The sequence below is a fragment of the Nematostella vectensis genome, chromosome 1 (genome assembly GCF_932526225.1).
Source record: "Nematostella vectensis chromosome 1, jaNemVect1.1, whole genome shotgun sequence".
Classification (NCBI taxonomy): Eukaryota; Metazoa; Cnidaria; class Anthozoa; order Actiniaria; family Edwardsiidae; genus Nematostella; species Nematostella vectensis.
Genome location: NC_064034.1, coordinates 16,312,308 through 16,326,681, shown reverse-complemented (window position 1 = coordinate 16,326,681; position 14,374 = coordinate 16,312,308). Strand labels below are relative to the sequence as shown.

Genomic DNA, 14,374 nt, shown 5'->3' with positions numbered 1-14,374 from the left:
CTAATGATTTTTTCTGTCGCAACATGAAGGTCACCCATACATTATATTTAAATCTCAATGTTGCTAATGATTTTTTCTGTCGCAACATGAAGGTCACCCATACATTATGTTTAAATCTCAATGTTGCTAATGATTTTTTCTGTCGCAACAAGAAGGTCACCCATACATTATATTTAAATCTCAATGTTGCTAATGATTTTTTCTGTCGCAACAAGAAGGTCACCCATACATTATATTTAAATCTCAATGTTGCTAATGATTTTTTCTGTCGCAACAAGAAGGTCACCCATACATTATATTTAAATCTCAATGTTGCTAATGATTTTTTCTGTCGCAACAAGAAGGTCACCCATACATTATATTTAAATCTCAATGTTGCTAATGATTTTTTCTGTCGCAACAAGAAGGTCACCCATACATTATATTTAAATCTCAATGTTGCTAATGATTTTTTCTGTCGCAACAAGAAGGTCACCCATACATTATATTTAAATCTCAATGTTGCTAATGATTTTTTCTGTCTCAACAAGAAGGTCACCCATACATTATATTTAAATCTCAATGTTGCTAATGATTTTTTCTGTCGCAACAACAAGGTCACCCATACATTATATTTAAATCTCAATGTTGCTAATGATTTATACTGTCGCAACAAGAAGGTCACCCATATATTATATTTAAATCTCAATGTTGCTAATGATTTTTTCTGTCGCAACAAGAAGGTCACCCATATATTATATTTAAATCTCAATGTTGCTAATGATTTTTTCTGTCGCAACAAGAAGGTCACCCATACATTATATTTAAATCTCAATGTTGCTAATGATTTATACTGTCACAACAAGAAGGTCACCCATACATTATATTTAAATCTCAATGTTGCTAATGATTTTTTCTGTCGCAACAACAAGGTCACCCATACATTATATTTAAATCTCATGTTGCTAATGATTTATACTGTCGCAACAAGAAGGTCACCCATACATTATATTTAAATCTCAATGTTGCTAATGATTTTTTCTGTCGCAACAAGGGGTCAGGCAGGGCAGCAATGGCGAATGGACGAAATACGGACCAAATTTTCGCAATTTCACGAATCAATCTTTAAAACGACCACGCAAATATTCGATAACAATCGAGAACTACGAGGCCAAATGACTGACACTTTAATGATATTTAGATGTCCCGTTTCACGAATTGCAAAGGTTTGAAATCACGTTTTAAGCAAGATGAATTCGAGAAGATTTAACGAATCTTGGCCTCTATTTCCCAGTTTTCACGAATCACGTAGCGAATTTGGCTCTAATCACTTGATCACAGAGAACCCATTCATCCCATGTTGAAACAACAGGACTTTAGAGAAAATGATTGCAAATATCAAATTGCCGGAACAATTACTGTCTTATACTGACCACCGCAGCTTGTAACTTAAAACAGAAATTAACCTAGACAAGCCATTTCCAATGCACACTGTACTATTAAAACTTGCTAGCAAAGATCAATTCCTGCATTAATAAGCCGGTACGGATCGTTTATGCTATTACCATGGCAACATATGAGTAACCGGCCATCTTAGAGGTGAATATAATACATATTAATACACGTACGCTGTAAAACAATAGCTGGTCAGTGTTGTGGCATGATTTAGCCCCACGAGGCTTTACTTGAGTGATTTTGTTTGAGTTTTAGAATTTAAGGCTAAAGCATTGTTAGACTGTGCGCATAATGAGAGGTGCTAAGGCAAGCGTGTCGAGCGAAAAGCAAATAGTCCATTAACTCAAGTTATGTGTGCCTAAAGCTGTTCTACAGAAACAAGGCGATACTTCACACTCGATAAAGCCATAGAGTCGGGTAGACCTCGGCTTCACATTCTGCAGAATGGTTATGGAATGGGTTACATGATGAAAGGGACTAGAAGAGTTTTGCTGCTCTTGGCTTGTCTGGTGTCGTTCGTATGTCAAGACGTACAAGGTGAGACACGAGAGTGAATGCTTTTACAATCAATTAAGAGTTTATAGCTATTTACTCATAAAATACCGCTCAAGTGTTAAAAATGTGCTAATAATGGTTGCTTATGTTTGAAAAGAGTTTTTCGCTTACAGTCACCGTTGGTGGTGCTTAAAACGGGATCAACAATTTTTGCAATGATGAAAGTGACGCATTTGACCCCGCTGATGATAAAAACAAATCTCAAGAACACTCTAATCGCAGACAAATCAATGCACTTGGTATCCCACAATTTTTAATGCTTGAAAGGAGTTTTTTTTAGATTTAAGATTTTCACCACAGTCTCTATGGTGCTTAGAAGCTAGAACGATATCAAATAAGTTTGAAGGTTTGACCCGTTACGGATAGAAACGAATCTAAACAGTGCTTTCATACTAAACCTCAAATGTTAGCAGTTCTTGTTTAGGGTTATACTCCATTATACGCTCAGAGTGATGTGTATTATACTTAGCGGGAAGTGCAAAATTGGAAACCGATACAACCGCAAGATCTATTATATTTGCTAAGGAGGTTCTTAAACTGTTAGCAAGATATATTTGTTATGATTACTAAGAGTTGGTTCTCAGCAACTTCTGAACATATGTCAATACTGTCGATTTCTAAGCATTCGACGAAGTTTTTTTTTAATTTCTCTGCTACAACAAATTGACTACGTTATCATAGATATCGATTTGATTACAATTTCGTGTCTTCCTCCTCCCTCTATTTTATTCCATATTCTCTCATCTCTTAGATTTTGGGGCTGTTTCTGCTTCTCACCCTCTCCTGTTCCTACCCTCTCTTTCTACTAATATTGAAATACCACCACTAGACTACCAACTGACCGATCTACCGACCAACCTACCGAACGATCTACAGACCGTGTGAATGTCTAGTTACCTGACTAACCCACCGAGCGACTGACCCTGAGCTAACGGCAGGGGAGGGAGGGGGCACGAGTACTACCCCGGTTATAATTTGTTTACAGTTCTATAAGTGCATATCGTGCTTTAAATCCTTTTGTCTCTCTTGGCACTGTCCCTGCTTTATATCTGTGCGTTATTGGAGGCTTCCCTAGGAGCTTCGCCGCTCTAGCTGCGGACCAGTTCTTACCGTTCTATAGGCTACCCGCCCTGTTTTAATCTCCATGCCGTTCTGTAGGCCGCCCGCCCTGTTTTAATATCTTTACCGCTCTTGGTGCGGACCAGTTCTTACCGTTCTGTAGACTGCCCGCCCTGTCTAAATCTCCATGCCGTTCTGTAGACTGCCCGCCCTGTTTTAATCTCCATGCCGTTCTTTAGGCCGCCCGCCCTGTTTTAATCTCTTTACCGCTCTTGGTGCGGACCAGTTCTTTACCGTTCTGTAGACTGCCCGCCCTGTTTTAATCTCCATGCCGTTCTGTAGACTGCCCGCCCTGTTTTAATCTCCATGCCGTTCTGTAGGACGCCCGCCCTGTTTTAATCTCTTTACCGCTCTTGGTGCGGACCAGTTCTTTACCGTTCTGTAGACTGCCCGCCCTGTTTCAATCTCCATGCCGTTCTGTAGACCGCCCGCCCTGTTCTAATCTCCATGCCGTTCTGTAGGCCGCCCGCCCTGCTTTAATCTCCATGTCGTTGTGTAGACCGCCCGCCCTGTTCTAATCGCCATGCCGTTCTGTAGACCGCCCGCCCTGTTTTAATCTCCATGCCGTTCTGTAGACCGCCCGCCCTGTTTTAATCTCCATGCCGTTCTGTAGACCGCCCGCCCTGTTTTAATCTCCATGCCGTTCTGTAGGCTGCCCGCCCTGTTTTAATCTCCATGCCGTTCTGTAGACTGCCCGCCCTGTTCTAATCTCCATGCCGTTCTGTAGACCGCCCGCCCTGTTTTAATCTCCATGCCGTTCTGTAGACCGCCCGCCCTGTTCTAATCTCCTTACCGTTCTGTAGACCGCCCGCCCTGTTCTAATCTCCATGTCGTTGTGTAGACCGCCCGCCCTGTTCTAATCTCCATGTCGTTGTGTAGACCGCCCGCCCTGTTCTAATCTCCTTACCGTTCTGTAGGCTGCCCGCCCTGTTCTAATCTCCATGCCGTTCTGTAGACCGCCCGCCCTGTTTTAATCTCCATGCCGTTCTGTAGACCGCCCGCCCTGTTCTAATCTCCTTACCGTTCTGTAGACCGCCCGCCCTGTTCTAATCTCCATGTCGTTGTGTAGACCGCCCGCCCTGTTCTAATCTCCTTACCGTTCTGTAGGCTGCCCGCCCTGTTTTAATCTCCATGCCGTTCTGTAGACCGCCCGCCCTGTTTTAATCTCTATGCCGTTCTGTAGACCGCCCGCCCTGTTCTAATCTCCTTACCGTTCTGTAGACTGCCCGCCCTGTTCTAATCTCCATGCCGTTCTGTAGACCGCCCGCCCTGTTTTAATCTCCATGCCGTTCTGTAGACCGTCCGCCCTGTTCTAATCTCCTTACCGTTCTGTAGACCGCCCGCCCTGTTCTAATCTCCATGTCGTTGTGTAGACCGACCGCCCTGTTCTAATCTCCTTACCGTTCTGTAGGCTGCCCGCCCTGTTTTAATCTCCATGCCGTTCTGTAGACCGCCCGCCCTGTTTTAATCTCCATGCCGTTCTGTAGACCGCCCGCCCTGTTTTAATCTCTATGCCGTTCTGTAGACCGCCCGCCCTGTTCTAATCTCCTTACCGTTCTGTAGGCTGCCCGCCCTGTTTTAATCTCCATGCCGTTCTGTAGACCGCCCGCCCTGTTTTAATCTCTATGCCGTTCTGTAGACCGCCCGCCCTGTTCTAATCTCCTTACCGTTCTGTAGGCTGCCCGCCCTGTTTTAATCTCCATGCCGTTCTGTAGACCGCCCGCCCTGTTTTAATCTCCATGCCGTTCTGTAGACCGCCCGCCCTGTTTTAATCTCCATGCCGTTCTGTAGGCCGCCCGCCCTGTTCTAATCTCCTTACCGTTCTGTAGGCTGCCCGCCCTGTTTTAATCTCTATGCCGTTCTGTAGGCCGCCCGCCCTGTTTTAATATCTTTACCGCTCTAGGTGCGGACCAGTTCTTCATCGTTTTGTAGGCTGCCCGCCCTGTTTTGATCTCTCTCCGCTTTGTAGGTGCTGCGCCAGCTCTAATGCTAATACCTTTGCCGTCTGATCCACCCGCCCGTTCGAATCTCTTTGCCGCTTGAGCCTTCCGCTATGTTCTGATCTATTTGCGGTTCTGTAGGCCGCCCGCCCTGTTCGGATCTCTTTGCCGTTTAAGCCTCCCGTTCGGTTCTGATCTTTTTTCCGTTCTGTAGACTGCCAGACCTGGTTTTATCTATTCGCCTTCTGTAAGCTGCCCGCCCTGTTCTAATCCCTTTTCCGTTCTAGGTGCTCCGCCTGTTTTTGGTTCGGCAGCATACAGCGGTACAGTGAATGAGAATGTGGCCATCGATACAACAGTCAGCGGTTTCACCATTTCCGCTACGGACTCGGATGGCCAAGCTATCACGATCTCCATCATCAGCTCACCGGGACCGTTCAAGCTAAAATCCGATGGCACGAAAATTCTCACCAATGGAGAAAGTATAGACTTTGAGACCACTAGTTCCTACACGCTCACGATACAGGCCTTGGCGGGAGGTGAGGACTCTTGAAGAATGCCAGTCAGCTACTCCTTTGTCTTTGTTTACATTTAACATACATGATATACAACAGTCTGTTTGCAAGAGAACCTCAAAATAACAATCCACACTTTAGTTTCAGTATTTTATTAAAAGTTCCTATTTGAATTAGCTGATGGAAATGGAAGTTTTCGGTGTGTCGCGGGAGTGTAACATGGCGGTGTGATTGGCCTCTTGGACCTTCATTATAGTATTGGATCTAAGAAATTCCTAGGGGTTGTGGTGGTGGTGTTAGTGGCAAATTTTGCCTCCATTTCATAACACTTTACAACAAACACAGCTCAGGAGAACTCCTGTTTATTTTGGATATGTAGCCAGCGCCCAGCTAGCAGTAATCACTGCTGAATGAACATTACAATGCAAAACAATCTGACAAGCAGTAAACACTGCTGAATTCCCAATACAATTACAATCTGAAAAGGTGAAATATTATAATCACCTAATCTATATTTACAAGAAGTTAATACTGAGCCGGACACGTAAACCAGAGATAAAAAAAACTCTGGACCGTGTTCCCCGAACCAATGCTCAGCATTGCGTGCTCTCGGGGCTTAAAGCCGCATTACCAGTTTACTTCCAGAGGTCCGACGGAAACCTCAACCGTTAAAAGACAAAAAAACCTATTCGGATCGGAAATATTTAACAGGCCATCCGCTCTAAATTAGCAGTCACATCCTCAAAGAAGCTTCCAATAAACACACTGCTTTCTATAATTTGAAATATTTTTCGTGTTTTCCGTTAAAAATCATCGGAGATTCTTAAGTAATCGAGCGGAAGTAAACTGGTGACAATGCGGCTTTAAGAGCCGGAAAAAAAATTAGCAAAAGTCAATATGGCTTAAAACAGAGGAGCTGGCTAGAGTGACACAAGCACGCTATGTCTCCCCTTATATACTCATACCCATACTGCACTCTCTTCCCACGTGTTATTCACATGCCGTCAAAATAAACATTTCTGCCTCTATCATTACATTCCATCGGCAGAAATGTATTATTTCGGACACTATTCAGGCGTGTAGCTAAAGATGGGTGCTAGGGGCGCCACTTCCCCTCCCCCCCAAAATGCGATTTCCTCTTTTATTGAAAGTTTGCCAAATCTAAGACAGATTTACATAAAGACGATTTTTTGGCAATCGCGAAAGCACAAAATCAGCTGTAAAAAAGGCACGACAAAATAACAACCTCAATCGCGAAAGCACAAATTCAGCTGTGAAAAAGGCACGACAAAATAACAAACTAACGCATTATTGTCTATTTTTTTAATTCTAGGCGAAACCGACAATGCGACCGTCACCATCACCACAGGCAATATCAATGAGGCACCAAGTTTTGCTCTCGCGTCCTACAGCGGTAGGATCCACGAGAATAGCGTCAATGGCACAGACATCATCACGGTAACAGCTAGTGATGTGGACATCGGGGACACCATCACCTATAGCCTCTCAGGATCAGGTAAACATGGGATGATTTGGGTTGTGCACTAGGAACCCGCTGGAGGAAGGGGGGGGGCTAGGAACCCGCTGGAGGGGGGGGCTAGGAACCCGCTGGAGGGGGGGGGCTAGGAACCCGCTGGAGGGGGGGGGGCTAGGAACCCGCTGGAGGGGGGGGGGGGCTAGGAACCCGCTGGAGGGGGGGGGGAGAGGGGAAAGACGGTAATGATCGTCGGCAAAATCAAATTTAACCCTAAGGGATAGCCTTTTGGGTGTGGCCGACAGAAATTCTTACCCCTAAGAGATAGCAAATTGGGTGTAATAGAAGGAATTTTTAACCCTAAGAGATAGCAGAATCAGAAAAATCCTTCAACAACCCTTAAGGGATAGCAGTTGGTCGAAATTTTATACTCTAAAAGATAGGACGATCACCCCCGTCTACTTTTCTGGAGAATCCCCTCCCCCAGGGGCCAGCTTACTCTATCCCTCAAAGAGAAGCTATGTGTTCTTTGAGTATCGGGGAGTTAGAGTTATCTGAATAGAAATGTCTGGAAATTAGGTATAGAGGAACTTGAGTTATCAGAGGTCTAGTTATTGGAGTTCCATTATAAAGTGTAAAAAAAAAAAAGATAAAAAGAATTTTACCACACATGTAGTATCGGGATCTGATAAAAGAAGAGCGCATGATTTTTTAATATTTTCTAATTGAGGACGCAAAATGCAAAAACCTTTATTAATGTGTCAAATGCATTTAGCTTATAATAGCTAATTGTGGACACAGGTTCTCCGGCTTGACGTCATTTTCCGAGAAGTCAAAGGATTCACATACCCGGATGTAGGCAGCCAGGTTTTTACACCTCAGAAAGAAAAAAAAAACTTAGACCTGGTTTAGAAACACTAGTCTTCTTTCTTTGGTGACAAAGCCCAGACAACTGTGCATTAGCTAATAAAGCTTCCATGGCATAACATTGGAGTAATTGTCACGATTTAAAATCATATTTCGAAAATTTGATAACTTTTCATTTTGGTACTTTTATCAGATTGCCTTCTTGCCTTAACATGCTTTGATAACTTTTCATTTTGGTATTTTTATCAGATCGCCTTCTTGCCTTGCCTTCACATGCTTCTCCCTATACGTCAAACGTTTGGATCATGATGATGTGTTTCTTTGCTGAGATTACCCCATCTAAAGTTTTTGATAATAAAGAAAGTGAACAATATAAAATTCATACAATTTCACTTTTCAGGCTCCTCAAGCTTTAGCGCCCTAACTACCGGGGTAATCGAAGTCAGCGGTAGCCTGGACTTTGAGACCACGCCTACGTACACCCTGACGCTAACAGCTACGGATACAGGCGGCCTGACTGACACTGCGACACTAACGATATCCGTGGATAACGTCAATGAGAGCCCAGTGTTCACAAGTGCGTCATACGCTGCTTCTGTGGCCGAGAATGACGCCGCTGCCAGCGTGGTGACGGTTGCGGCCACAGACCCGGATGTTGGTAGGTGGTGGTAACGGGGAAGGGGGGAAGGGGGTTTGGAGGGAGGACTTCTTAGGGGATACTGTCTTGAGAAGGGAAAGCTGTCACACCTTTTCTCGCCAACCTGCATAAAATTTCGTCATCAGAACATGACGGGGAACTCATAACTTTGAAGTCCGCCTGATTTGTAACTTTCGCATCCTAGTAGGAAAAGGTAGAGGAGGGAAAGGGAGTTAGTTTTTCTACCAGTTATGTATAGGCGAAATTTCTAAGAATATCTCAAGCCGTAAATCGAGACAATGGATCAGACCCCATTAATTGAAATCACAGTTTAAGTTCTGAGATGAGAATTCTGAGAAATTCGAGATTCCTGGAGATACCGTTGTCACAGAAAGCGTAAAGGTGTAGAGAATGAGAGCTTCGCTTGGTGCTACCCAATTTTATTTTTAAAAACGATTCTCAAATCATTCATAATATAAGATTCAAAATTTGAAAGTTAAAATTTTCGCCCACTTAAATTTTTCCTCGAGGTAGGCTTAGGTGGATTGCATTTTATTTCTTTGATTTTGATAAAGTAAGAAAAAATAACGAATTGAATGGCTTCTACTTTTCTAGGAAACTCTGTCACGTACAGTCTAACCGGCTCAGGTAGTTCCCACTTCACAGTCCACCCGACCAGCGGTGTCGTAATACTAACGCAGGCGCTTGACTACGAGACGAAACCCACCTACTCCCTGACCGTAGCCGCGTCCGACGGCCAAGGAGGCCTGGCGACAACCTCTCTAACAATCACCGTGACAGATGCCAACGACGCACCCATCTCCGTCAGTGCCTCGTACAGCGCTAGCATCGAGGAAGACGCTGCAGTCGGTACTAATGTTATACAGACATCGGCGACGGATGTCGATAGCGGGGATACGATTTCATACAGTCTCAGTGGAAGTGCACACTTCTCTATAACTGGCACGGGCTTGATTAAAACTGCGGAGTCTTTGGACTACGAGACGACTAGTAGTTACAGTCTAACTGTCTCTTTCTTTGACGGAACCTTGAGTGTCACCAAAGCCGTCTCTATATCCGTGACGAATAAAAATGACGCGCCGGTTTTGCCAAGCTCGCCATACACGGCTAGCGTCAGCGAAGGCTCGTTGGTGGGGACAGCGGTCTACGACGTGAACGCCACCGATGCGGACGGGGATACTTTGACGTATTCTTTGTACGGGGCGGGGTCTTCCTCGTTTAGTATTAGCTCAGCCACGGGCGTGGTCACAACAGCGAAGGCTCTCGACTACGAAGCAGTGACGTCCTATACTCTGACAAGTGAGTAATGAATATTGATGAAAAGTATAGAAATTCACAAAATGACAGTGGGCTCCCGCTCTATAATGCTTCTTTTAATTTATCGCCTTGTTAATGATATCCCGAATGCCTTTCTAGGCTCTTCTATATAAAGCTGACAATGAAATATTTTAACATTTTAAACCATTTACATTTAAGGGGCCACTTATCCTCCCGAAGCGCGTTGCCCGTTCAAGACATTATTAGGCTCAAAAAAGAAAAAAAAACATAAACCACCGAAGAATTTGACTTTTTTTTTTCACTTTCATTGTCGTCAAAAAGCAGCAATACATCCTCATTTTTAAGGGAAAGTTGCCATTATCAAAACGTTTATCGTTACTGTTGACTGTGTACATTGGAAATACATCGATCAACTTGCAGGACAACTTAAAATGACAATACAAAATTCAAGGATTTCATAAACGACCTACGATCATAAGGGCGACAGTGTTAGACGCTTGGCATGGATGCTTTGCGTGACACGGTGGTATTATTATTTTATACAGTATTAGTTCGACTGAACTTCTTTAAACATTTTCTGTCTGCAGTCAGAGTCACTGATGGCAATGGTGGTATCACTGAAACCTCCCTGACAGTTACAATTACCAACTCCAACGACTCGCCCCAGTTTCTCTCAACCCCTTACAACACAGCAGTGGATGAAAATCTGGGGACTGGAACTAGCGTTATATCAGTATCTGCGATCGATCAGGACAGCGGCAATACCCTCACGTATAGCCTCTCCGGAACCAACAACGCCCATTTTTCCATCTCTTCCGCTTCCGGTCTCGTTACTACGGCCCAGGCCCTCGATCACGAGGCGGTGAGCTCGTACTCGTTAACAGTCTCTGTCAGCGACGGCACGGTCACGGTTACCACAGCCTTGGTTATAACAGTAACCAACGGAAACGATGCGCCCGCGTTCTCAAACGCCCCGTATAGCGCGTCTGTCGCCGAGAACAACGCCGGATCAGCGGTATATACTGTGAGTGCTACTGACGAAGACTCGGGCGATACTATGACGTACTTCATTTCCGGAACCGGGAGTGGCGATTTCAGCATCGATTCATCAACTGGGGTGGTGACGCTCGCAAGGGCTTTAAACTACGAAGACACCACGTACTATTCTTTGAGTATTCTGGTTTTAGACGGCAAAGGGGAAAGTGACTCGACAAATTTAAACATCACCGTAACCGACGCTAACGACGCACCTGTCTTTCTGAGCACTCCGTACGCTGCTCATATCTCAGAAGGCGTCGCCATAGGAACAAACGTTCTTAAAGCCACCGCTACCGACCAAGATACAAGCGATACACTCACCTACGCTTTGACAGGAACTAACAGCGCGCACTTCGCTGTCTCTTCGACGGGGATGATCAGTACTGCTCATGTGCTTGACCGAGAGAGCGTGAGCTCGTATTCGCTGACTTTGTCTGTGAGTGACGGTACAGCAAACGTGACGCAAGGAGTTAGTATTACTGTAGTGAATGCTAACGACGTGCCGGTCTTTACTGGGGCGCCGTATAGTTCGACCGTAGCGGAAGGAGACGCTGCTGCTGCGGTTTACACGGCGAGTGCTACTGATGGTGATGGGGATACCTTGGTGTTTTCGTTGTCAGGTTAGCCTTATTAGAGTATTCATTAGTTGTTACGCTGTTATCCCTTATGTATTGAATGACTGTTTTTAAGGGTTTATTTGTTAGTTGGTATAACTAGAAAGACAAATGAAAAGCTGTAGAAAGACTAGATGGTCTGCGCAGGCGTGGTGTAGACAGGCTATAAATCAACACAAGGTTGAGAAAGTATGTTGAAAATGCTGACGTTTCGAGCGTTAGCCCTTCGTCGGAGCTCTTATAGTTTGTTAGTGATGTTGTTGCTGTTGATGATGATGATGCCATCGTTTATCTTCTTTGTTTAGTTTTCTGTTAATTCATTTGTTTTTTCTCCTATATCATTTTTTTCAATATTCTTTCCTTTATCATAATTCTTTTTTTCTCTTTTTCCTTCTTTGTTTCAATTATCTATTATCTTCTTTTATTCTATCTATTTTTAAATCTACTTTATCTTATGATTCGCAAGAAAATAACACGTGTGTTAATTCCGTCTCAAAAGGAACCGGAAGTACGTCGTTCTCCATGAACCCCTCCACCGGTGTCATCACCTTGACAGCGGCCCTCAATTACGAGACCAGCCCCGCCTATTCTCTCACTATCCGGGCAGACGACGGTAATGGAGGCGTGGCCACCACTACTCTCAACATAACCGTCACCAATCAAAACGACTCCCCAATGTTTTCGGGAACACCTTTCAGCGCCACTTTAACAGAGAATGATCCGATTGGCACCACAGTACTCAAAGTAATAGCTATTGACGAGGATAGTGCGGATACGTTGTCGTATAGCTTATCTGGCTCAAACAGCGCTCACTTTGCCATCGGTTCCAGTACTGGAGTTATTACCACAGCACAGTTACTTGACAGAGAGACGGTCAACTCCTACTCCCTGACTGTCTCCGTCTCCGACGGCACAGCGACTGTGAATCAAGCGCTTTCCGTTACGATAAACGATGCTAATGACGCACCGTTGTTTACCAACGCGCCTTATAATGCCACTGTCAATGAAAACGCCGGATCCGGAAGTGTCTACACCGTAAGCGCCACCGATGCCGACAGTGACGTCATTGCGTACTCCATATATGGTCCCGGAAGTGATAAATTTTCCATTCACTCGTCGAGCGGTTTGGTTACCCTTGCCAGTGCGGTGGATTTTGAAGCGAAGTCCTCGTATGTTTTGAATATTCAAGCGGCGGACACTAATGGTGCAATTGCAACGACGTCATTGTATGTTGACGTTGTCAATCAAAATGACAGCCCCGCCTTCATGGGCACGCCCTACAGCACTAGTATAATTGAGAGTGTTAGTGTTGGGACCACAGTGTTCAGGGCACAAGCTGTGGACGAGGACACCGCGGACACTCTGTCTTATTCTCTGAGCGGAACTAACAATGCGCATTTTGCGATTGGGTCTTCCACTGGGATTATTACAACAGCGCAGGTAGGATGCAATTCCTAAAACGAGCCCATGAGTTTAATAATTTTATGAGAACATGTAGGGACAGGTAATAATTTCGGGCGTGGCGTACATAACTGTAGGGTTCGACACTAGAGTAAAGCTATAGGTATTGATACACGAGGCTCTGTGATTGGCCATGCTTACACGAGGCTCTTCGATTGGCCATGTTTACATGAGGTTCTTTGATTGGTCATGTTTACATGAGGTTCTTTGATTGGTCATGTTTACATGAGGTTCTTTGATTGGTCATGTTTACATGGGGCTCTGTTATTGGTCTTGTTTACACGAGGCTCTGTGATTGGCCATGCTTACACGAGGCTCTTCGATTGGCCATGTTTACATGAGGTTCTTTGATTGGCCATGTTAACATGAGGTTCTTTGATTGGTCATGTTTACATGGGGCTCTGTTATTGGTCTTGTTTACACGAGCATCCGTGATTGGTCGTGTTCACTCGAGGCTCTGTGATTGGTCATGTTTACATTGGGCTTTGTATTGGTCATGTTTACATGGGGCTCTGTTATTGGTCTTGTTTACACGAGCATCCATGATTGGTTGTATTCACTCGAGGCACTGTGATTGGGCATGTTTACATGAGGTTCTTTGATTGGTCATGTTTACATAGGGCTCTGTTATTGGTCTTGTTTACACGAGCATCCGTGATTGGTCGTGTTCACTCGAGGCTCTGTGATTGGTCATGTTTACATTGGGCTTTGTATTGGTCATGTTTACATGGGGCTCTGTTATTGGTCTTGTTTACACGAGCATCCATGATTGGCTGTTTTCCCTCGAGGCTCTGTAATTGGTGGAGGCCGTGTAACTAACGTTTACTCGATTTGTCATATCGTACTGTTAAGACGAGGCACATATCTTAGGTATCTTGTTCAGTACTGTAGTGGCACTATTCCATTGCTTATTTTGGATTTTTTTTTTGCATTTTCAGGCACTTGACTACGAATCAGCAAGTTCCTACTCCCTGACCGTCACGGTGAACGATGGGACTGTTTCCGTGACAACGCCGCTGACAATAAGTATTGCAGACGTCAATGATGCCCCGGTATTTACCAGTGCTCCGTACACGACAAGCGTGAACGAAAACGAGGCTGGAGCAGCGGTGTACACGGTCAGCGGCACAGACCAGGACTCTGGTACGTACGGTTGGTAAGCTATGCTTACATTTACAATTGTGTTAACAGAGTCGAATTCCAGTTTTTGGTGTATTACATTTTATCTGAAATATACTCACTAGAAATGTATTACGTATACTTTGAAAATGTTTTTTTTTAAACAAGTTTGTTGAATATTGACCTGTGAAAATATTTTGCGTTATACACTAGGAAAAAAAAGTTTGCCTGCAAGGGTCATCAATAAGAAGATGAATACCGTAATCTATTGGGTTCTAGCACGAAACAAAACAATTTATTAT

General features: G+C 44.3%; 1 protein-coding gene across 1 annotated transcript in view; it reads left to right on the top strand.

Moving 5' to 3' along the window:
• Nucleotides 1-1,666: 1,666 nt before the first annotated feature.
• LOC5511118 (cadherin-23) overlaps nt 1,667-14,374 on the top strand; it is a 38,681-nt gene continuing 25,973 nt past the window's right edge. The window contains exons 1-8 of the mRNA XM_032380377.2: nt 1,667-1,971; nt 5,336-5,587; nt 6,897-7,079; nt 8,305-8,562; nt 9,157-9,861; nt 10,428-11,498; nt 11,992-12,932; nt 13,892-14,096. Coding sequence (XP_032236268.2) covers nt 1,890-1,971; nt 5,336-5,587; nt 6,897-7,079; nt 8,305-8,562; nt 9,157-9,861; nt 10,428-11,498; nt 11,992-12,932; nt 13,892-14,096 — 3,697 coding nt within the window. The 5' untranslated portion in view covers nt 1,667-1,889. The remainder of the gene's footprint in view (nt 1,972-5,335; nt 5,588-6,896; nt 7,080-8,304; nt 8,563-9,156; nt 9,862-10,427; nt 11,499-11,991; nt 12,933-13,891; nt 14,097-14,374) is intronic.